Raw genomic sequence first — 22,527 nt, 5'->3', positions numbered from 1 at the left:
CACACGTCGACAGGGCGATAGAAGCATCGGGTTTGTTGAACCTATCGACTGCCTCCCTCTCCTCACCAGGCCGCTCCCTCTTCAGTTTACTTCACCACATTACCATAGCAAGCCAGATTATTGCCATTTTAGATTCGCTCGCCATGACCACTTCGGTGCTCTGTGTCTCAGTAAAACAAGATGTCAGGAATGGCAGCTGTAATCTGGCGCGTGTGTAAAGTCTTTAAAAGAAACCTTAATTCAAGCCCCAGACAAATATTTTCCAAGTTCTTTGTATGACTGAGAGGCAGGCAGAATCATCTTTTATAAGGTGGCTACTTCCTGCCTCATCCATTAGGCCACCCGGAGCATTAATGATCACCTCAACACAGATCACGCGTTTTTTGCTGCAGTCTGCTAAAAAAATTTTACATTTCATTTCGACAGTATGTTGTTGTGTCGTCATGCAAACCGTAAGATAAAACACTGCACCACTTCCGTCTTAATTGCATGGTTGGGAGTACATATAAAACATCCAAAATAAAAACTAGGGGTGTGCGAATACTCGAATTCATATTTAATAGAAAGTTCCCAAGTAAGAATCCCCGTTTTTTCTCCCGATGTTAGCGCGTGATATTCGACAGACCATGCAAGAAACACCTCTTGGTCCTAAAATTCCACAAAAATCTAACACGCAGGTTAGAAGAAAGAAAAGTAACGAACGCCAGACTTTACAGCACGCAGATTTACTCGTGACCGTGACGCAATCTAACCTTGAATCAATCGAAACATCCCGTTTGCGCCGCTTCCAGAGAGGAATTGTTGGGAGGCCGGAATTCCGTGCCATGCCTAATTCTTTTCACGGGTAAAGGGCCTTGTTTCCAATTAAAGCACCGCTGCAGAACACACTTGCCGCACTCACAGAAATCGGCGACTGCAAGATAACAAAAAGAAAACCACGACCACCCGACCACGCCAATGACACCAGCTGAGTTGTCGTTTCTTTGGAAATGCAAGCCGCAAATTCAGATTCAGAACGAAACGGAACAATAGTGTGCCTAGATTTGCAAGTGTTTCCAACCATTCGATAGCCGCGCTCGAATTACAAACAGCGAGAAGGTGACAAAAAGATAAAAAATCTGGCAGGAGTCACTTCTTTCCACGCAACTACACAACACATGCACACTTACGACCAATCCGTGGTTTCAGTTTCACTTACACCCTCTTTTAGAAGGGCACTGACACCCCAAAGGTCGTATTTTTTTTTTTTTAGTTTATAACGAAAAAAAAATTTACTTGCGCGCGCGCCTTTTTATTTTTGCTGTTTGATTCTCCCCCCCCCCTAGCCTCCTCACTTCTTTTGATTCGTGACGTCCAGAATCATGAAATTTGGAAGCTTTGTAGGCGACATCTCTATAACATTTAATAACGGCAATCCTAAAACATGTCTTTTAACGCAACTGCGAACGCACTACGGCCCTTCTTTTTGAAATACCAAAAATCGGGAGTTTGTTGTGGTGCCGTCTCCAGGATTGGCATCCTCCCACGGAAAACGGGCGACACCGCTCAAAACCGGTCTGCCGGCGCTCGCTCCTTTCCTCCTCGCTTTGGGTCGCCCTGGCAACAGCAGGGAGTCGTGAAAGAAACTGAGGCCAGATTCATAAAAAACCTCTTACCTACGACAACTTAGCTACGAAGTTCGTAAAGTTACGATCATCGTAAGATGAGGCGAGAACGGTATTCATAAACGCGTTCTTAAGTGAGAGGAGGAAAGTTACGACCTCTTACGGAGAAACGATGACTTCCGGTGCTGTTGCTATGGCAACGGCGTCTTCGGCAAAACGGACAACCAATTAGAGAGCTAGGCATAGTTCGGAGCACGTGGATTTTTAATAACAAACACAGGCTAACCACTCGTTGATAGACAGCTCTGTGTATGTCCTGTCCTGTCTGTGTGTAAATGTGTAGTGCTCAAGCTGATTCTCATAAACACGGGCGACCTTTCCACCACCGCTTGTCTGGGGTTCGTGTCCGTGCAGTGGTATATCGACGCTAATACGATTTAAACGCTTCGTCGACTGCTACAAACTCGATCGCTACGAAGTCAACACAACTGTCATCGTTGGTAAAAGCTCCGTGCCAGTCGTTTGCAAAGCGACGTAGAAGAAAACAAACCGCCGCGGTGTTTCTCGCGGCCTCGGAAATGCAGGAGTGAGCCGACGTTAAAAAAGATACGTTTGAACTACGAGAGTGTCAGCAAGAGTCACGCAAATACCTGTTCACACTCGGAGCGGACGCATGCGTTTGATCGAAGTGCTGGATTCAGACTGCGTTTCGGTAAGCGCTTCGGGACCTATCTTCTACGATTGCAACTCGATACTGACGTGACACTCGGCAAAGAAAGGTTGGACCGGCATCACGTAGCTCCCACAAACTGATACAGCTCGACAGTTAAAAATGGCATACTAATAACAAAGTGTACATACCGTGTTGCGAAGGTAATCCATACGGCGTTTATTTGGGCTCTATATCACACAAAACAAGGAGATAGAATCGAGGAGTCCCTTTTCGACCACAGCGTTCGTCACCGCTGCCTCGGAAAACAAGGTGATCGAGATGATAAGGGGAATCGGTTGATCTCTGAAATTTAGTTCAGCTATCAAACTATTCACACGGGGAGGGTCCACAAGGGTCGCGCGGGCATATTCCATTCAGCAAGCCAGCCGGTCGTGGGCAGACGGTCTTGGCCAAGGACCGTCTGAGCAATGCTGCGCCGGAACGGGTCGGAGTGCCTGCTAGGCCTATATATTCTGGCGAGCTCGCTTGGTCGGTGGGATCGTCGCCTTTGTTGCCTTTTCCGGGTGTCTGGATCCAGCGTTCATGTTCGTCGTGGTCGGTTTCAAGTACTTCTTCATTTCTTTCTTGCTGCTTGAAGTCGGGACGCGCAAGAAGAGCAGGTAGAAAAATAAATGTCCGTTGGGTCGTCGCGACCAAGCAACTGAGCGACGTTGTCGGCCATGTTAATTTGATCGTAGAAAGTGCGTAAGACAGCTTCGGAGCTGTCGTAGGATTTTGTCGTAACCTGCGCAAAAGTTACGACAATTTCGTTTCGAGAATACGGATTTTCTCTCAAATTTGTCGTACGCATTTTTTTCGTCGTAAGTTCGCTTTGAGAATCTGGCCTCTGGACTCTCAGGACTCCACCATATATGACGTCAAGGCACCGGCGCGGATCGCGCGGGAACTTCGAATTCGGCATCTGGAAATTATTTTTTTACTTTCCAAATACTGAATTCCCAAATTTCAAATTTTGAGGGTAATGTCCCGGCATCGTTTTTATTCGTTTTGGATAATAAAAAAAAATATGATTTTTATGTGTCAGTGCCCCTTTAAATCTAGGCTCTCTAAAACAAGCTAGATGGACGGAGGAATGAATGTATAGCGGCAGTTGGACTGACTTGCACCACCTAACCACGTTTGTTTTCTTACTTGAGATTATATTGTTTAAGCCTCTTTACTGAGATTTAACAGCTATTTATTTATATTAAAAAAAATAACGGGTGCCCTTTCTCCCATAAAGTCGAGACCAAATATCGCAAAACACCCCTTTTCTCAAATATATAAATAAAAAAAAGGACACGCCGCAATGTTATGTCGCGCTTTTAACGTTAAAAAAAAGCACGCGTGGCTGTAATTTTGGGTTTTTTGCGACGCTTAGGGTAGATAGATTATGTTTGAGCCATAAAATTGGATCTTTAGTGCCCAATGTCCATCAACAAGTGCTTTTTTTTTTTAACAGAATCTTCATACATTTGAGCTTTTGTTTCGTACGAGATACATATTCTGCACCAGGCGCCTACTCTGCACATATAATTTCATTCACAGCACACTTTGAAAAATTCCTACAAATAAAAGCACTATTCAATATTCTGCTTTTTTTTCTTTATTCGATATTCGATTCGATAACTACTACTCAGTATTTGCACATCCCTAATAAAACTAGGCACTTATTGGCTTCATAAAAATGTAGAGAGGTGAAACTCTGGGGCACAGATTCATGTAAGCTTATTACAGTCATTCCTCACCCGCACGATTTAAGCGAGCAAAGGTCGACCGAGAAGCAGCCCACAACCGAGGTACCCTTGACGTCCCCAACGTAACCAGAAGGCAACAATCAGTCACGCACTCGGGTCGGAGATCTGCGTCGTGTTTGTACAAACACTATGCCGCCCTCCAAGAGACCAAATGAACCAAGGAAATTCTTCCCACAACCTCGGCAACCGGCGAGAAGGTTGAGGCATCCTCACCGGAGCACACTAGGTTCCTGCAGAGGCCGGCGCGGAAGTCGTGGAACACGCGGTTGCGGTGCTGTTGCGACATCTTGGCGTGGATGTAGTAGCACGAGTAGCCCAACTCCGTTATCTTCTTGGCCAGGAGCTCCACTCGCTGAGTCGAGTTGCAGAAGATGATGGACTGGTTGATCTGCAGCTGAAAGACCACCAGAGCAACAACAGGTGTACAGCATCCAACACCAAACGGTACAATTCGAGACACCAAACAAGATTTGTGGACAACTCGCTACACACAAAAACTTTTCGGGGGCAAGCCGAGATTCCTTTTTTTTTTTTGTCAGCAGGGAAGACCCTCCTAACAACCATGAACGTTCGAGGGACCAGAGGTGCCCATATTAAATGGATGCCCATAGACTGACGCAAGAAGATATGAACGAAGTATGAGGCCTTCTCGATTGAATTCTCAGATATACGTTTCTGGGTTTGCCACTCAGGAAGTGGAGAAGTTTTGTCAGCATTACGATGCCTCAGTAGCAGAACTGACAATGAATTCTCATCACGGAAGCAAACCCAGCGAAAAGAACGACGGGAAGGAAGCCAGCAGGCGGGCCGGGTGGGGCTTACCTTGGAGAAGAGCGTGTTGAGACAGTGCACCTTCTGCCTCTCTTGAACGAAGGCATAGTACTGCGTAACTCCCTTCAGGGTTAGCTCGTCCATCAGGTTTATCTCGTACGGGCTGTGGAGGTGCTTCTTCTGCGGAGCGGCAAAGGGAGGGACTACACTCATCCGGAGCTCTCAGCTTGAAGCCCCCTTACGCGGCAGTCTAGAACGTTTCTGTTCTCAGTGAATTGTATGTGTCCGTCAAGAGGCCATTCAGTAGCAGAACTGACATGAAAATTCATCAGCGAAAACAATAGGAGGCAAAATCTTTTAGCCGTTCCACCCTGGTGAAGAAAAGCAGCGGAGCTGTACTATGTGCCACCATCTATGAGCGACGGCAACAACCGGACAACTGGCAGGCCGGTTTTCTGGTTACTGCCGTCGCTCATAGATGGTGGTAGCTGTCCGGAGTGTTGTCAATGCTTGTTTGCTGGCGGACACAATCCTGGGAAAACTAGCCCTTAACAGCTCCGCTGTAACAATGTTTGAAGACCCCTGGTCCAGGAGATGGGGCAGGCTCACCATGAACTGTTCCACAGTCAGGGGGAATGTGGCAGAGTAGAGGAGGATTTGTCTGTCCTGAGGAAGGAAGCTGATCACTTTGTCCAGGAGGCCCTTGAAATCCTGGGACAGCAACTTGTCCGCCTGAAAAGGAAAAGCCCTCCCTGTTCAGGCACTACCGCACCGGCCACCCACATACCCACACCCAAAGGGCAACGGGTGAGAGAAAAAACAGATTCCAAATAAGTCGGATAAGAAACATTGATGCAACGTTTGAAGCCAGATAAATGCAAGTCTCAAGAAGATGTGGAGGACAACTTCACATTAAAATGTTGCTCTCACAAACTATAAACCTTCCCGTTGCTTACCACCCGGGCGAAAAATGCAGAGAGCTAGGGGCGCACGCGCAGCGTCCGAATATATCGCGCAGAAGAGCAACAGCGGATGCTTAGAAGGCAATGGACAGCCCAGCAGCCAAAGATGGCAGCGTGCAAAAGGCGATTTTTTAGAAGTTCTACAGAGCTCACAAATACTAGACAAATGCCCCCACCCCACAAAAAAAAGTGAAAAGGAAAGTAAACATATTTTACTTATTACGGGTAGGTAATGCGAGTATTTATAAGCCTCTCGCCACCTCGGATGTCCCTCTTGGGTTGCTTCTCAGGAAGTGGAGAAGTTGTGTCAGCAGTGTCATGCCTCAGTAGCAGAACTGACAATTAGTTCTCATCATGAAAGCAACCAGACCGGAAAACACTGTCCCCCTAAAAAGCGGGCTCCACAAGCTTCCCCCCCAGAACGTACCTCATCCAGGATGAGCATGCTGCACTTGTCCATTTGGGCAACGCGCTTTTCCATGAGATCCAGGATGCGACCAGGGGTGGCAATTATTACGTGCACTGCGTACACAGAACAGGGAGCATGTCATCGAAACCGATGCCACAAGGAAATGCATTTTAGCGCAGGCCCCACGAGCCAAATCAATCAGCACCTTCATATACTGCGCTGCAATATATAAAAAAATGAGTATATGGGAGTGAAAATACCGAAAGACAAACTTGCCAAAATCAGAAAATGGACCCTTAGAGAAAGGCAAGGTATTTCCCCGATGCTAGTGTGCAAAGTATTAGCCCCGAGAGCGAACACAAGCGTCGCTGCGGTCGCCGCGCCCTGATTCGGTGAGGTGTATCGTGACGTCAGGGGGAGGACTCCGCTCCGCGATCTCACATCGGCTTGCTTCCCAGCGGCGGTTTCCTGGTTTGGCGTTGTGTGCCGCAAGCTCTTCGAGGAGCTGGACTTCGTTTACCCGGTGTACAAGACGTTGAGTTAGGCCGATATTGACCTCCTTCCGTACATTTTATCAGTTTGCTCGTCCCTTTTACTTTTAAAGTTGGGTTACAAATCCCGAACGCAATCGGCGGAGGCAATTCAGTTGATGAACCTCCCCGTCCGTCCACACGACACAAGGCAATCTGCGAAGGGTCGGTGAAGCGGTGGCGCAAGTGTTTCAGACGCTGGAATTCTGTTCCTTGCATGTTCATGATTTAGGACGATATTACATCCCGCTTTCAAGGCGTTTGAAGTGGCATTTATATCATGGGCCTTTGGGTGGTCGGCAAATTAGCTCGCGACTCCGACTCTGTGCTGCCACTCTGCATGCGCTGGTTCGCAGATTTTTTAAATTTAAAGGCCCTGTGTCTGATTATCTTTCAAGTGCTCGTCGAACAGGGTTGTTCTACATAAATGTAGTTTCTTCGTGAATTAATTATATAGTTTATACACGTGTGCAGGCATATTTCTTAGAAGATGCACAATTACTGGAAATTAGTTTGTATGGTAGCAGCAAAAACGGCCGAATTGCCCCCAGTTGCCTGTATATGCACTAAACTGCCCAAAATATGCACAGCAATAGTGCCGTAATTTGGAATCTTTATACTTTTTTTCCTGACATTCTTTATTCTAGACTTGGATATTCGGAAAATACACCGTTTAGTCTGAATTGTCATTTCCAAATAAAAAAGGCACTGCTGCAGGTCCCCAAAAGCTTCCCGAGCCTCCAAATTCCCTACAGCTTGACTCTCTGACAAGGAAAACAGGAGTAAAAGCAAGCATTCGAACGTTTGTCCAGTGGTAGATGCAGCACTAGTAGCAGAAAATGTTGAACTTGTGAAGGGCGACAGTCTGCGTGAGAAAAGCTTCTGGTATTTTAGTTTCAGGACCATTTGATTTAAGTAAAATATCAATTTTAGGGCATAAGGGACTAATAACTAGCTATACACCTTCGCTTACGTTTGTTATACATTAGTTGAGGGCTGATATCAAGTCCACACATACCACCCGTGTAGTCCATTGAAATACAATCCGAATCCAGCAAAGGTCAAATGCGAGCAATGTATATAATAAATGTTCCTTGTATTCTTACTTTGCCCCTGCACTTGAACTGTCTTACTTGTGATTCTCTCCCCATGGCCCAGACTGTATTTAGCATGTTGCTCGAGCAGCATGCAGCTCTTCGGCGATCTTGTTTAAAAACAGAGATACAAAACAAAAATGGTATAGATAACCTGCCAATTCATTCAGACCATCAGCAGCATTTATTGTGGCCTTACTTTATTTTCATATACCAGCTGTGATTCATGCGTTGCCTGCCGTGTCAACCATGCTTAAAATGCTGGTTGAAGTTTCGCCTGTAGCTATAGGCCATACCTCAATAAAGGCACATATAAAAATTTACACTTCCTACAAAAAACACGCAAAAAAAAATTAAATAGAAACGAGCGCACCGACAGCTAGTGTCGTCACACCCTCCACAGGGCGAGCGGGGGGAGCCAGGGAAAAATACTCTCTTCGCCGTGACGTCACCCCGGTTCGCCGTAAGGGGGCGCCACGCGAAGTTCTCGGGGCTAATATTGGTTATCAGCTAATACCTGTGTTTTACACTGCATTACACAAGTGTCCGGGGTATTCATCTGCCCAAAACCCCTCGTCACACAACTCCGCAGAAGTCACGTCACACGAGTTGTTTAGCTGATTCCATAGCAAGAGTTGGTGCAAGGCAAACATCTTTTAGATTTATGAAAACAAAGTTCCTACAGATACGATAGATACCCTTAAAAAAGCTTATTTTAGAGCATTTGGCAAGTTTGGCAGTCTAGCATTTCATAAAAAGCTGCAGTACTTGGCTGCTGCTGTGGAGACTTAAAATGCAGCATATTAGGGAACTGATTGATGAGGAATATTAAAATGAAGACTGCACAATCAGAGGGTTGGTACAAGTGTCGTCAGTAGAGCTTCTGTAGCAGAACTGGATAAACTCATCACATGTGCAGCTTCAGTTCCACAAGAAAGGAAGAAAGGGGAAACTGGACGAAGTTTCATAAAGCATCATTGATTTATTTTTCAGGACACCCCACTGCTAGGTGAGAAGTGACACAAAAACATTTTACAGCTCTTGTACCCATTGTTAACTACCAATAGGGTGCCTTGATGGAACCACCACCACAGACAGTAGAATGCAAGTAAAAATCTCGCAAGCGTGCGAAAGATGCTGTCGGTTTTCGCATAGGCATTTCCCACAAGTTTCAGCGACCACATCCAAGGCAGCAACCAGAAAACGCCACCTCAGATCTGCCTACACTGGCGCAAAAATGAAGCTGGCGACCTACCGTTTTCGTAGATACGCATAATGTCATCCTTGAGGTTGGTGCCGCCAGTAGTGACCATCACTCGAGCCTTGAGGTGCTTGGACAGCTCAATGCAAATCTGGCTGGTCTGCAGGGCAAGTTCGCGCGTCGGCACTATCGCCATGGCTGAAACACAAGGGTGACGGGGGGACCACTCAGCAACGCTGCAGCAGGGACAACACAACATGGGGGGCACAAAGAGGGAAGGAAATCCGCTGCACAGTCAGAGGTTTGGTATTTGTGTCGTCAGTAGAGGTTCTGTAGCAGAACTGGATGAACTCATCACATGTGCAGCTTTGGATCCACAAATGAGCTCTGACAACTTTTGGTATTGAAGATTTTTAAGGTAAATATGGCACGTCCCAAATGCACCAGTAGCGTAAGGAACTCCTTAAAAATCTCGTTTTTCGGAAGGTAATAAGAATAACTTTTTTCAATAAAATTAAAAATTCAGCACCAAAGTATCCGGAAAACGTGACCAGCCTCTTTCCTCTAACTTTGTATATTTTTCTGCAGGACTTGAATATGGTAGTGAGAATACCTTTCTTAATGTGACAACTCTTGCCATTCAAGAACAATTCTATTCCAACAATCTACCATTTCCCAAATACTTTGCTCCTATATTTTGCAGGAACATGCAGGCTACCAGACCTCGGGCAATGAAGCTATATTAAGCTTGCTCCATTGAGCTCCGGTGACACAACTTTATCTCCTAAAACATCTTGTGCCCATTGTAGATAATCACTTTTAGCCTTATTCATACTGAGCCATCTTTACTCCCTCCTCAACCAGCAAAGAAAGAAAAAGATATCTGGGTGCTCTCTTAACTAGGTAGACAGTTGCCGGGCAGCCCTTTATTCGAAAATTGCAGATTATACTCAAGAGAAGTGAAAGTCAAGCACTTACCGTCAAATACCGGGCAACCGCCCACTCAAACTTTGGAGATGATCGCACAATAAAATGGGGGATGGGCCCTTCTTTGGTGATCAATTTTACATATAAATGTATTGTGTGGATTTTCTCAGATCCTGGGAATGGGCCCTTAGTGTTGTGGCGTGGGCAGATGCACGGTACTCTACGGTCAGCAGACTGAACTGACCAAGTATAACAAGAACATCCCTGGTGCCCTTCGCAACCTGATCGCAATGGGGCCACTTGGTACGCAGCTATGTCTACAAAGACAAGCGAGGCTGGTTTAGCAATGCAGCTCTAACAGCAAAGTTTAAGGGGGAACACTGGTCTTGGAGCTTTTTTCTTATTCTGTGACCAAACCCAGTGAAACCGCATAAGCTTGTTCAGCTTTTTGTGCTGATTTCATATATCTGGTCATTTTCTCAGTCAGGAGAATTGTCCTCAAGGTAATTAAAACTTGAATGCCTTTGCTTGGAGGAACGATAGGAAAAAACTGCTCAACAAAATATCCTTTTTGACACATCGCTAGATACTAGGAAGTGTAGAGCATACAATGTTGGAAGTACTTTTAAGATAAACCCACTATTAGTGATTTTACCACACATTGAAGTTCAGTGCTCAATGCATGGCTAACAAGTAATAAAACAAAAGATCAAATAGAAAATTTTCTAGACTTTTATTAGAGAATCTGTTCTCAACATTGTATGCTTCACACATTTAGCTACACATTTCAGGAAAGGTTATATTTCTATCTGCTCTGGATGCTGAGATATCCCTCCTGCAAATTTTTCACGAGTCCAAAAATTGTGTCTTGTGAAAGCAATGTTTTAGTCTCAACTTCAACTCCCATTCAGCCCGCATAGATTATTAGTCGATTTATAGCCCAAATATTCACCCACAAAATTAGAAGCCTGGTAAATTCAGAACAACAACAGCCATCGCCATTTTCAAAAAAATACAGTTTTAGGACGTTTTTGGCTCCAAGGACCCATGTCCCCCCTTAAGCAAAGCAAAATTAAAGGAAGATCTATTGGTGGATCCTTAGGGAATGCAGTAGCATGACCCTTGGTAAACACCAAACACATTCCCCACTGGGAAACGCTAACGCTGACCCCTTCAATTTTTTGTTTTAGCTTTCTCTTTTGCTTCTTCCATTTTTTTGCTGCCTCTTTCTTGGCTTCGTTACGGGGTCAGTGTCAGTGTTTCCCAAAGGGGGACGCGTGTGGCATATCCCAAAGGTCATGCTGATGCATTCCCCAAGGATCCACCAATGCATCTTCCCTTCATTTTAACGGCAAAGCAGGCTCGTGCTTCCACCAGCCTTTGTTGCACGCAGCCCCACGTCGGCTCGGTTGGCCGAGCTAGGTGCTGCTTCCACTCCTGTCTCGTTCGCCCGCCTGGGCAAACGAGACAGGAACAGCGGCATCCACTTGACACTGCTTTCACTGTTCACCAGTTTCCCGCAGATGCATTGGCTTCTGCCCCATGACGTCTCCTCTCCGCCTTTGTCCTTCACTACTCTCCTTTCTACGCGGTGTGCTTCTCTTTCCACAGTTTAGTCTGCAGATGGAGGGCCTCAGCTTTTTCCTGTCATGCAAGTACTAATGCCAACACATTACTAACCAATAAATGCTACACACTTCAGCTACCTGGAAGCCATGGTGCCCGAGGAGCCTCAAGCACACACTGACGAAAAGGATGGCACTACAACACGATACTTCTATAAAAGAAGGCCATAGTACGGGATTTTGCATGTGACCTACCGTAAAATAACGGCGAAGCACCCACCCCACTTTCGCTGAAGGCTGGATTAATCTAGACATGGGCGCTTGTCCGGTCAAATCGGGCACTCAATGTATAATCTGCAGAATTTCAAAGTTTGGAACACGTTTATAGTGGGCACTTGAACAATGTGGGTACTTCCTCAACATTTTACGGTATGGATGTGCAGTAACAACTTTTGAATGCCCAATGTTCAGACTCTGAATTGTGTCCTCACCACCTGAGCATGAGCTTAGCTGAACGCCAATGTAGTACTCTTGTCAGAAATCTGTGTCTTGGAGAATGGGCTAGCCACGAGTGATCTTCCAAAGCGGCCGCAGGGCGGGGCAAGAGAGACGGACCCACCTTGGATGTGGTCCTTGGTGACGTCGATCCTTTGTAGCATGGGGATGATGTAGGCGCCCGTCTTGCCCGTGCCGTTCTTGGCCCTGGCCAGGATGTCCCTGCCCAGCAGGGCGATGGGGATGCTTGCCTCCTGGATGGGAGAGGGCTTCTCCCAGCCTTTCTCGAAGATGCCCATCAGCAGCTCCCGCTTCAGGCAGAAGTCCTCAAACTCGTTGCCCTTCGTGTCTGTCACATCCTGCAAGACACACCCCACCCTGATTGAAAGTCCGTCTGAGGTGCAAATTACGGTGAGTTCCTTGCATGAAACAGGCAGGGGTGAGACAGGTGAAACAGGTTTTGAAGCAATTTTTGGAGCAGAAAAATCTGGATTTTGGAGCAGCTTAGGAGCACAAATTTCTTGTTTTGGAGCAGATTAGGAGCAGGAAATGTTAGAGCAGCCTTATCCAGCAACTGAAATAATAAAAAAATTAATTTAAATCCCATAAATGATAAATCTTTATTTCTTAATCGTTCTTTTTCTCCACTCTGGTTTCCAATAAATCAGCAGCGCTGATACGCACCGAGGTAAAATATTTAAAAAAAAGGCAAACGAGAGTTTGTGTACATAGACTAGGACAGGAAACACAGGCTTGCTGCAAAGTTAGGTGGGCACTAGGTACCTCACGCTTATATGAACTGGTGCCAAAGCGGTGATTCGAGAGCATGAACAGGGAAGCACGGTTTACTACAACCAGATATTGATCAGACGCCCGTAGAAGGCACGTGCAGATAGGAGAATTCTCTGCACCAGTAAGTCACAAGGTAAATAGCGAATTGGTAGAAAAACTATCAGCACGTGCACATGCACGCTAAATACGGGTGTGTGACAGATTCACTAGATTGCTCATGCGCTGGAAGCAAGTGTGTGATGACCGAAAGATATCTTACGGCGACAGCGACGTCCGTTTTGACAAGATTACGGACACAAATGAACAATTACACAATGAAAGTGCTCAATAGCACTTTTAAGAAAAGGTTTACTCTCAAAACGAAAGAAATACTTAGGTTTCCTTATCTTGATAGCCTGTGCGTCATACCTCTCGCAGCCCAACAGCGAGACGGCGTGACAGCGCGCCATTTGTATGCAGTCATAATTGACAGCAAAAAGTAGTATGAAAATCATGAAGAGACCACGTATCATGGGTATAGAATGGTACTACAGCTTAAATCTTTGAATCCGGCGGTTGCTTGCGCCACCGTGTACCCGTGCCGTGTACTTTACTACGAAAAGATTGAACGTTGCCAACCAAGCTCTCGTTTCCTGCTAAATCCAGCGTCGTCACAAACTTTTTTTGTTGTTTTTGTTACTTTGGCGCAGTGCGCCACAATTTCGACCGATTTCGTGTTTTTGGCGCAACAGGCGCAGAAAATTGGATTTGTATCAAAATGGCGCAATTGGCGCAGATGTCACACCCCTAATGAAAACAACAGGCACGAGTCTGGAGGCTCGGGTCTGCTCAAGGCGTTTTTATGCGGACAAATCCAATGAAGCCAACGTACAAATAAATTTCTTACAAATGCGAACGAAACACTTTTTTACAAAAACTAAAGCACCAAAATGTGCCAGTTTCAACAGCATAGTTCCAGGGGGAGACTAAGCAAAGAGAGACACCCATATACGTGCCACACACCGGTCCCCTGGCTTCAGTACGACTTTTGTCGTTCTCAGCAAATACAAGACTGCAGCAAAGGTTGTAGGTGTGTAGTGTCTCGACACCATACAGCATTCTGCCTAGATAAAAATATTCCATCGAGCTTTCAAAGTCCTCACAACTGAAGTAGCCTTACTGCGTTGGCCCGAACACCCCGCTTCCCGAAGAAACTTCCGTTAATTGCTTCCTGCGCTTTCTTTTACCAACGTTGTCCCCACTTGACCCTGGAATACCGGCTTTACACCCATTCGTGGACACTGGCCGAGGGGATAAGTTTTCCACGAGAAACCACGAAGAGGGACCCGTCACTTACCGAAGTTTTCTTTCTCATGTCACGGGGGGGAATAACAAGCTTCGCTTTCCAGCCGCCTTCGTCCACAACATCCCTGCAAAAAAGCGCACCAAACCCATGAGCATATAAACTGCCGGGCAAACCCCCCCATCTCCTAGAAAATTTCTGGCAGGACAAGAATGGCCAGCAATTTCTTTCGGAAGTCGGGCCTCCAGCCCACACTGGCTGCTTTCGACGCACTTCTCCGATTTCCCGCACAAGTCTCGCCGATATCAGCGAGGCATTATCGAAGGCAAGAAGCTCACACTAGAGGCGGGAAGGCCTTCCTGTCGTTCCTGTCTTGTCAGCAACTATGGTTCATGAAGTGTATAACTGGTTACACACAAGTGCTTGAAAGAAAATTTAAGACCAAAATGAAAAATTAGAGAAAAAAAACTGTATGGCTTTTGTTGCTCCTCCATACCTGCTCAGAATGAGCTTAATTTGTAGAATAGAGTAGAAACCCTTTACAGTAAACTTGTCGGGACCGGGATGTAATTTTACTGCATCGAGAGCACCTTAAAAAATCTGTTAATGAAGCTCTAAAAAGGGAGTGGAAATTAATAAAACATTTATTAATCCAAAAACAAACACCACAACTATAAAAATACCACTTAGGTTGCACTGAACTCAAAACTTGTTTTGTAGACGTTTAATACTTCACAAGGAAGCTCTTCAGGCTTGTGATGTGGGCATAGTGTTGCCCGTTAGCATCTGCTGCATTTAGAGTCATCCCAACTGCCCAAACCCAACAAGAGTTCACTTCTTGTTGGAGTGGGTTCAGGTTCCTCTGGGTAGCACTTGCTCAGTTCATTATTCAACAGGTGCGTCGAAAACGGTGCCTTAGTCACCCGACGTCGGATGACAACGGGGACAGTTCCCCGCCTTGAAACTTTCCGACCATCCGTCTGATGCCTCGAAGTCTTTCTCGTAACAGGCCCATTTGCAGCGCACGTGTCAAAACCATTCAAGTAGCACTGCATCAACGTTTCCCTTTTTGAAGCTTCGGAGCTTTTTGCAGCTTTCAGTTTCAATCGGCAATTACGTCCTCAATACGCTTTGTTTTCCCCCAAGGCCAACATTGTTGCAACAAAAACGCCAAATTCATCCACAATTTGCTTCTGCGTTCCGTAGTTACCCGTTTTTTAAACGAGCGTAAAGCATGCGGATCAGTCGTGACGCACAGTTCAGTCCCAAACACCCCCTCTCCCTCCCTCCCTCCCTCCCTCCCTCCCTCCCTCCCTCCCTCCCTCCCTCCCTCCCTCCCTCCCTCCTCCTCCTCCTCCTCCTCCTCCTCCTCCTCCTCCTCCCCCAAAAAAAGCATCACTTTGTCATTCTTTTAGGACTATTGTTCCGATTGGACAGATGATTGCGTGCCCCCGAGAACGGAAACAGTCACAAGCAACAGCAGCACCACTCGGAAAGCAGTCTTACGACGTAGCACTGTAGCCTGTAGCGCCTTGGTAGTTAGTGCACACTTCCAGAGTTTCTAGAAGCCGATCAACACCAATCTCATTGAGAAATTATGCTGTTGTGGGGAAATAACATTTTATCGGCACTGCTGCATTTTACTATAACCAATATTCAGAGTGTTGACGGTTTACTATATCAGAATTTTGAGCCATGGAGGAAATGGGAATTCAATTGTGCCCGACGATTCCTTTTACTATAACTAAAGTTTTAATATATGCGGCGTTATTATAATGGGATTCTACTGAAGTTAGCAGCATAGGGTAAATAAGAAAAGAAAGGTCACCAGAAGGGGCAGGGGGGGACCATTCTACTGGCTCATTTACAGCTGCAAAAAATGTGGTATCCCAACTGAATTGATGAGGTGACCAGGAAACTTCGTTGATTCTAAAAAGGGCCTCTGGCTTCTTTCAATCTCAACCCTCATTCTCATCACGTGAACATCTGAGTAGGTCGTTGGGCGTACTGCTGCACGCCTGGCCACGTTGGCAGCGCAGGCGGCTTCCACACGAAGCCCCGAGGTTGACTTGCCGTGTGCACGAAACATTCCAAGGTCTACCTGAAACGTTCGGGAAGACCTACAAGTTACAAAATAGGGAACCGGGCTGGCAGAGTTCGCACCTCTTGCCTCCCTCCTCATAAGAACCACCTCTACTGCCAACACCACCGTGCACGCGGTAAGGTACCTGTGGAGTTGCCCCACGTGAAGTGCCGTCGACAGTTTGCTGCAATGTAGAGCACTTCTGCGCTAGCATGGACTCAGTGCCTTCCGTCATGCTTAAACTGTGTGTACTCGAGAGGAGCAGAAGTGTTATCGAAAGCAGTAAGCTCGCGCTGGAGGTGACTTACTACAGATCTCGAGTGGCAAGTTATTAGGCATGCTTCAACCTCGCAGATGCTAAAGATGCGTCCAATATGTGCCGTTGCCACTCTGAAAGGAGGCATGTTTTCTCCAGCCCTATTAATTCAGATTCTAGTGCAAAACTGGCAGACATCCCAAAACCTCAGCATTGATCAACATTTTTTGCCTCTGACACACCATTCTAGAAATATGTGCATACCCGTATCAGCTTTTCAACGCATCACTGCGATGCATGGCATATGAACCTACGAATAGAAGTTTATGTTGGTTTAGCATTTTCCGGTCTTGGAGCACCAAGAGAGCAAACGGATAACAACAAAACAGAGCATGGATCAGCTTTCGGTTTTCTTTTGTCTTTTGAACTTACACTGGCAGGAAAGAAGGGATCATGCCTCACCAGGATGTACGAAAAGCCTGCCCGAATGTACATCAGAATAGCCCCAAAGTTTTACATACTACGCGGTGCAATGTGGGGTTGCAGGGAAGCCTTGCATTGACTCAAATCTACCGAAGAGCACAGAGCATGCAAACCACCTCTTGGACTTCCTTTCTCGAGCGAAAAGGCCTCCCACAATCGTGAATCTTTAATGCTGGGTACCGATTTCTTTCCACAAACCTGCAGTCTCACTACCTGTCACAATTTATATAAAAGAAATTAGTACTCAGTCTAACACCTTCTCTCCTCCACCTCCGCCTGATTGGATTGGGTCTTGACTGGTGTGCTTAGCGTCCTACGCTGCCCTTGCATCAAAAGTGGCCCCGAAGTGACAACTGATGTCCAAAGTACTGGCATCTTGTGAATTCCGTCAGTTAATTGCAAAAGTTCCGACAAAAATAAAACAAAAAAAGACTGGTGAATACAAGTGTACCGTTTTTGAAGCGTCCCAACTCCCGTTTTTCAAAGTTTCCGCAAACTGTCTGCCTACAACAGCACCAGAGTCTGCTGTACCCAGCTCTGCTGCCGTGCCCCAGCCAGCACCACAGCAAATGAAAGCACGACACGAATGCGACGTTTCAAGGCGGATATCGAGGAACCGCTAAAGAGGATGCAGTAAACTCACCACAATCACGTCTAACGGCCAATTCGTCTGGGCCCGCACCGCACCCGTCCAGTGCAGTAAACTCTTTCCACTTTAGTACACGAAAGACTGGCAGGGAGAGAAGGAAAGTCCCCTCTCCCCTTCCATGTGCCACGAACCGCACTGCACCGGTGCAATGCGGGCCCAGACGAATTGGCTATTAACCCCTTGCCTACTAATAACGAGTGTCACTCGTGCCGCCATTTACGGACCATAAAACCCGACCACGAGTGTGACTCGCGTTTCGGTTTCAGAGCTTGTTTTGTGAGCTCTGCGGCAGATGGCAGCACTACCCCTGTTGCTTCTGTTTACCTTGGGTTCTTTTCTTGTTTGCTTTGCCTTTTGACAGAGAGAGGGCGCTCCACTGACAAAAAATAAGCGCGCTATTGTAAGCAAGCGCGCCAAAAACATGTCTTCAGCGCGGAGGTCTGCTTTGACGGACGAAGATATACAAAGACTTCTTTTTGAAAGTGATGAATGCGCCTGTATTTCTGACGACAAATCCTGCTGCCTTTCCGATTACTCGGAATCCGATGAGAGTTCAACGGACAGTGAAAAAAGTGTTGAAAACGATGCGAATCCTGGAAGCGTTTCATCGACTTCGGCGTCTGCACGTCAGTGGAACTGGGAGAAGAGGGACAACCAGCCTGCTCAGTTCACCTTTGTAGAAGCCCCAGGTGTGTCAGCAAGGGTTCAGCGCAGTCTTAGTGAGAAGACAAGCGCCTTGTCGACCTTTTCCGTGTTTGCAAGTCATGATATTGGGCGTCTGTCTCTGCTGAGACAAATCGCTACGCCGAACAAGAGATGGGCGACGAGGATCGTCCCAAGAAATGCTATGAGGAGCAATGGTTTGACACCACTCCGGATGAGATAAAGGCATACTTTGCCTTGTGCATCATTATGACGCAAGTGAAAAAACACAGTCAAAATGAACTGGTCCAAGAGGTCCATAGTGGAGACCCCAATTTTCGGCAAAACGATGTCCTATGTGAGGTTTCTGCTAATCTCTCGATTTCTATCATACTGCGAAGAACTACTGAAGAAGAGGAGATGACCAGAAGTCCTAGTATAGAGCACGAGACTACGCCTGAAAGCCAAGGAAACGTTTTTCTTTATTTTGATGCAAATAGCTTGATTTAAATAAAGCTTTCTGTACGATCTTTAAAGAAAAAAAATGAGTAGGCAAGGGGTTAAGGGTGAAATTCTCTTTGCACAATGGAGGAGGCTGGTTTGTCACATCTGGTATGCGACAAACCAGCCACCCGCTCGTGGCACCCGTCTTGAGCATTCTCACAATGGTTGGCGGTACTTGTAAAAAAAATCCTTTATCAAGGGGCTTTAGTTCAACCCGTTAGCCCCACAAAAAAGCTTGCAGTATGCAAATGGTTTATGGCACACAACACTTACAAAGGGAAATGCAATTTTGCACAACTCCATTTTAAGAAGACATGCCTATGCGTCCTATAATCCTGGAGTAACGTGACAGAAATCTGACAAATGTTCCACAAATGGAGAGTGCAATACTTCTCTCTCCTTCCTTCCTTCCCCCCCTTCATATGGAGACTGAACACTATCAAGCTGCACGACTCTATACAATAAATGCTAACCAAAAGAAAACTGTTGGTGCTTCCTTTAGAACTTGGAAAAAAAAAAAAAAAAGACTTGTACAGCCCAAAACAGTCCCTGAAGAAAGTCCCCTCAAATCAGGGGCTACACAAACCTGATGTTGTTGGTGTGGTTCATTGACTTGTCGGGAGTGTGGTTGTCAGAGTTCTCTGCAACACTCGACATCTTGGATGGCTCCGACAACCTCGTTCTATCTGGCAGTGTCCTTGGGATTTTTGCCCTGCAAAATAAAACCAAGTTCAGGCCCACCAATGCCTTGAAGAGAGAATGGAAAACACAAAGCCCTCCCTAAAGGATCGACACAAGCTCCTCCCTCAGACAAGATTTTTCCCGCAGCAACGAATCCACACCAGTGCTCGGTACTAGGGTGCCTTAACACTCACGGGTTGCTGACAGTCTTGCAACACCCAACACTGGAATGGTGACTATGCATTGGACATAGCCGGAGGATCGAGCTGGGACACACCCATTAAACTAATGCCGAAGCAAGAAAAAAGCATGCAAATTAAACGACCTGAAGTCGCCAGTTCAAGAGAAAACTCTTAGCATGCCGGGATTGCACCAAACAATAACCAGCAATAAAACTGCCACAACCTGGTATACTTAAAACCACCAAAACCTGCACCAGAGCAAAGGCTATGTATTAAGTATAAATTGCAAGAAAGCTATTTAGCAAGCGACTAAACAACCGACGGCAACCCACTTCGCCATCGCTCAATCGACGAGGCAAACTGCATGAAAGCGACAGAAGCAAGCGACCAAGGCAATGAGCAACGTTTTCTAGAAATCCAAAAACAGAGCGACGCGACGAGCAACAGTGAGCTTTCATTGCTCGATAAATTGCTTACATGCGGTTCAGCCTTAGATGTGCGAGCTTCTTTTAGCACTCAGTTGTGCACACCAATGCTTTGGGTCCATCTAACAGAGCTACCTGTCTATGCTTTTTAATATTTCCCATAATCCACCGGAAGGCAAGGTAAGCGTAACTGTAAAGGCGCGTTCACACTCTTGCAACCGAGTACGACCGAGAAAGACTTCTTGAGACCGGATACGCTGAGCGGAGCTGGTCCTAAGAGATCGCAAGAGGCTTAAAAACCGGTTTGGTCTCTCTCGGTCGTACTCGGTTGCAAGAGTGTGAACGGGCCTTAACAAATTACCAGTTTGAAGCCCGGAGTAGATCAACTTCTTTGCTCCAAGTACCACTACCCACGAAAAAAGTGACCCGGTCTTTTTAGTGTACTAGCAGTATTCAACTAGTGAAACCACACAAACTTCGAGAAAAGGCATGTCCGCAGTCTCCCTACGGAGGCCAAACTTCGGCACATAGCAACAACGCTGATACGAGCAAGTCCGTGAGGCACTGATAAACGAACGAGCCAGAACAAACTTCAAAACCTCCATACAGAATAAAAAAAAAAGGGGGGGGGGGGGGGGGGGGGGGAGGCATATGAAATCTTCTCTGCATTAAACGCAGTAGAAATCACTACAACGGCTGCGAAGCGCCGTTCGCAGGAGGTTGAACCTCGCAACTCGCTTGCCTTAACGAGCTAAAATTTCGCCAATATCCGTTGCGTGCATCCGCAAGGGCAAAACCGCCAGAAGGGTTGTACAACGTTCAAAGTTGGCCGCACTACGGGCGCCAAAATTTCTTACACGATTGTTAGTTTACATCTTAAAACAAAACTTGAACTATGTTATGGAATATGAGAAGTAACGGCCTTTATTTGCCCCGACTGGCGAGGCATGACACACAAAGCGTAAGCACGCACCTTTGTGCATCGGCTAAGGTATCCGGAAAAACTACCAACGACACGAGACAATGCAGGCCAGCTGGACTTAGGCGAGGCGGATTCTATTATAACAAAGGGAAGACACCGAACGAAGGCTTTTGAACCTGTGAGCTGGCGTAAACGAGGAGCAGCGACCAGGAAAAGTGCCAAAAACCAAGAGACAAACAAGCCAAGCAGCGAAACTTAGGCCTACGGCGGAATTTTTGTCGGCGATGGCTGAACTGCACAGATACACCAGAATGTGCTTGAAACCGTTCAAATTTCTTTCTACGGGTTGGTAACGCTCATGTGACTTGGGAACGCAAGCAATATCGGATATGTACGGGAAAATGCAGAGGCGTAGACACTGGACGTTAGGAAGAGACGTCGAAGGCAGCAACTTTTAAAACCTAGCAAGAAAGGGCAGCATATATGAAATGCACTTACGGAGATAGAGAACAGATATTGTAGACTCAAACGCACACCATGTAGTTCGTTTTCGACGAGCGCCTTTTCCGATGCACGGAGATTTATTAACGGCATACAGACCAACTGACGTCTCCCAAGATGGCTGACCATTTATTAAACAAAAAATGTTATGCCACTTGGAATCATGGGAAGAGATGAAACAAGAAATAAAAGTAGAGCCCCTTTTTACTAGTTCGTTTTAGGAAAATAGTAATTTGCAAAATAAGAGGCGTCCTTTAATTTCTGTATTATTTATAGAAGTTGCGATGAAAACTTATCGTAAATAGCCGTTTTCCTGGACAGAGACAGTTGCTCGCGCCATCTGGAAGGTAGCGAGTAAAGCAACTAAAGTGTGGCACAGGAGCAAAACCCGGGAATCCCAACTCATCAACTTGGTTGCGCGATCGGCACGATTATCTGTTCGTAGCTTTATAGCGGGTTCGTTTCACGGCATACGTGCGCACGCCTGTCCACTCGCAGTGCGGTGCGGGTTTGTTTCGGCCGACACTCCACGAGTTGTTGCACCCGCCGAATTCGTTTCAGCGCCGACACCCCACCCGTGCATGCACTTTCTGCACCGAGAAAATCGATCGTGCGCCCAAATGCAATATAGGCCCGTAGCTGCCGTAGCTCTCAAGTTTTGAGCAGCGCTCCAGGCGAGCAAAATAGAATATTTGGCTTGGGTTTCGAACATGCGTCAATAAGCTTCCCCCACTATAGTTTTTTTCTACTCAGTTTCATTCTAAGTGCCAGCGTAGCAGAGGTTACAAGAGCGAGCTGCGAGCTTTCAGCGTCCCTGTCAAGCACGCTCGCTCGTGCAGTGCGAGCATCTTTCAGGAGGACGTGCTTTTGCGAGTAGCTTCGGCTTCGCTATCACGTAGAGTGAAACATCCGTGCTGGCGGAAGCTATGGAAAAAGGCAAAGATTAAAGGAATGTTTCGGCCGCGAGCTGCATAATTCTTTTTTTTTTTTTAGAGGTTTTGTTATTGCGCATCTTCAGATGCTTGCATTCGAATGTGGCACGTGCAAAATCGAACGTTACAGAACCACCTGGATGGTTCAGCCATCATAACATGGTCG

At 46.4% G+C, this 22,527-nt stretch overlaps 1 protein-coding gene across 1 annotated transcript in view; it reads right to left on the bottom strand.

Moving 5' to 3' along the window:
* The window catches only part of LOC8040305 (ATP-dependent RNA helicase me31b), a 58,984-nt gene extending 37,417 nt beyond the window's left edge, over positions 1-21,567 (bottom strand). Inside the window, exons 1-9 of the mRNA XM_029974019.4 lie at positions 21,427-21,567; positions 19,305-19,430; positions 14,156-14,228; positions 12,152-12,386; positions 9,095-9,238; positions 6,234-6,328; positions 5,454-5,576; positions 4,896-5,024; positions 4,287-4,467 (exon numbers count right to left, since the gene is read on the bottom strand). Coding sequence (XP_029829879.1) covers positions 4,287-4,467; positions 4,896-5,024; positions 5,454-5,576; positions 6,234-6,328; positions 9,095-9,238; positions 12,152-12,386; positions 14,156-14,228; positions 19,305-19,375 — 1,051 coding nt within the window. The 5' untranslated portion in view covers positions 19,376-19,430; positions 21,427-21,567. The remainder of the gene's footprint in view (positions 1-4,286; positions 4,468-4,895; positions 5,025-5,453; positions 5,577-6,233; positions 6,329-9,094; positions 9,239-12,151; positions 12,387-14,155; positions 14,229-19,304; positions 19,431-21,426) is intronic.
* Positions 21,568-22,527: the final 960 nt, after the last annotated feature.

Source organism: Ixodes scapularis, unplaced genomic scaffold, assembly GCF_016920785.2.
Source record: "Ixodes scapularis isolate PalLabHiFi unplaced genomic scaffold, ASM1692078v2 PGA_scaffold0__279_contigs__length_252992795, whole genome shotgun sequence".
Classification (NCBI taxonomy): domain Eukaryota; kingdom Metazoa; phylum Arthropoda; class Arachnida; order Ixodida; family Ixodidae; genus Ixodes; species Ixodes scapularis.
The sequence above is the reverse complement of the archived record's forward strand: the minus strand, read 5'-3'. Positions and strand labels throughout refer to the sequence as shown.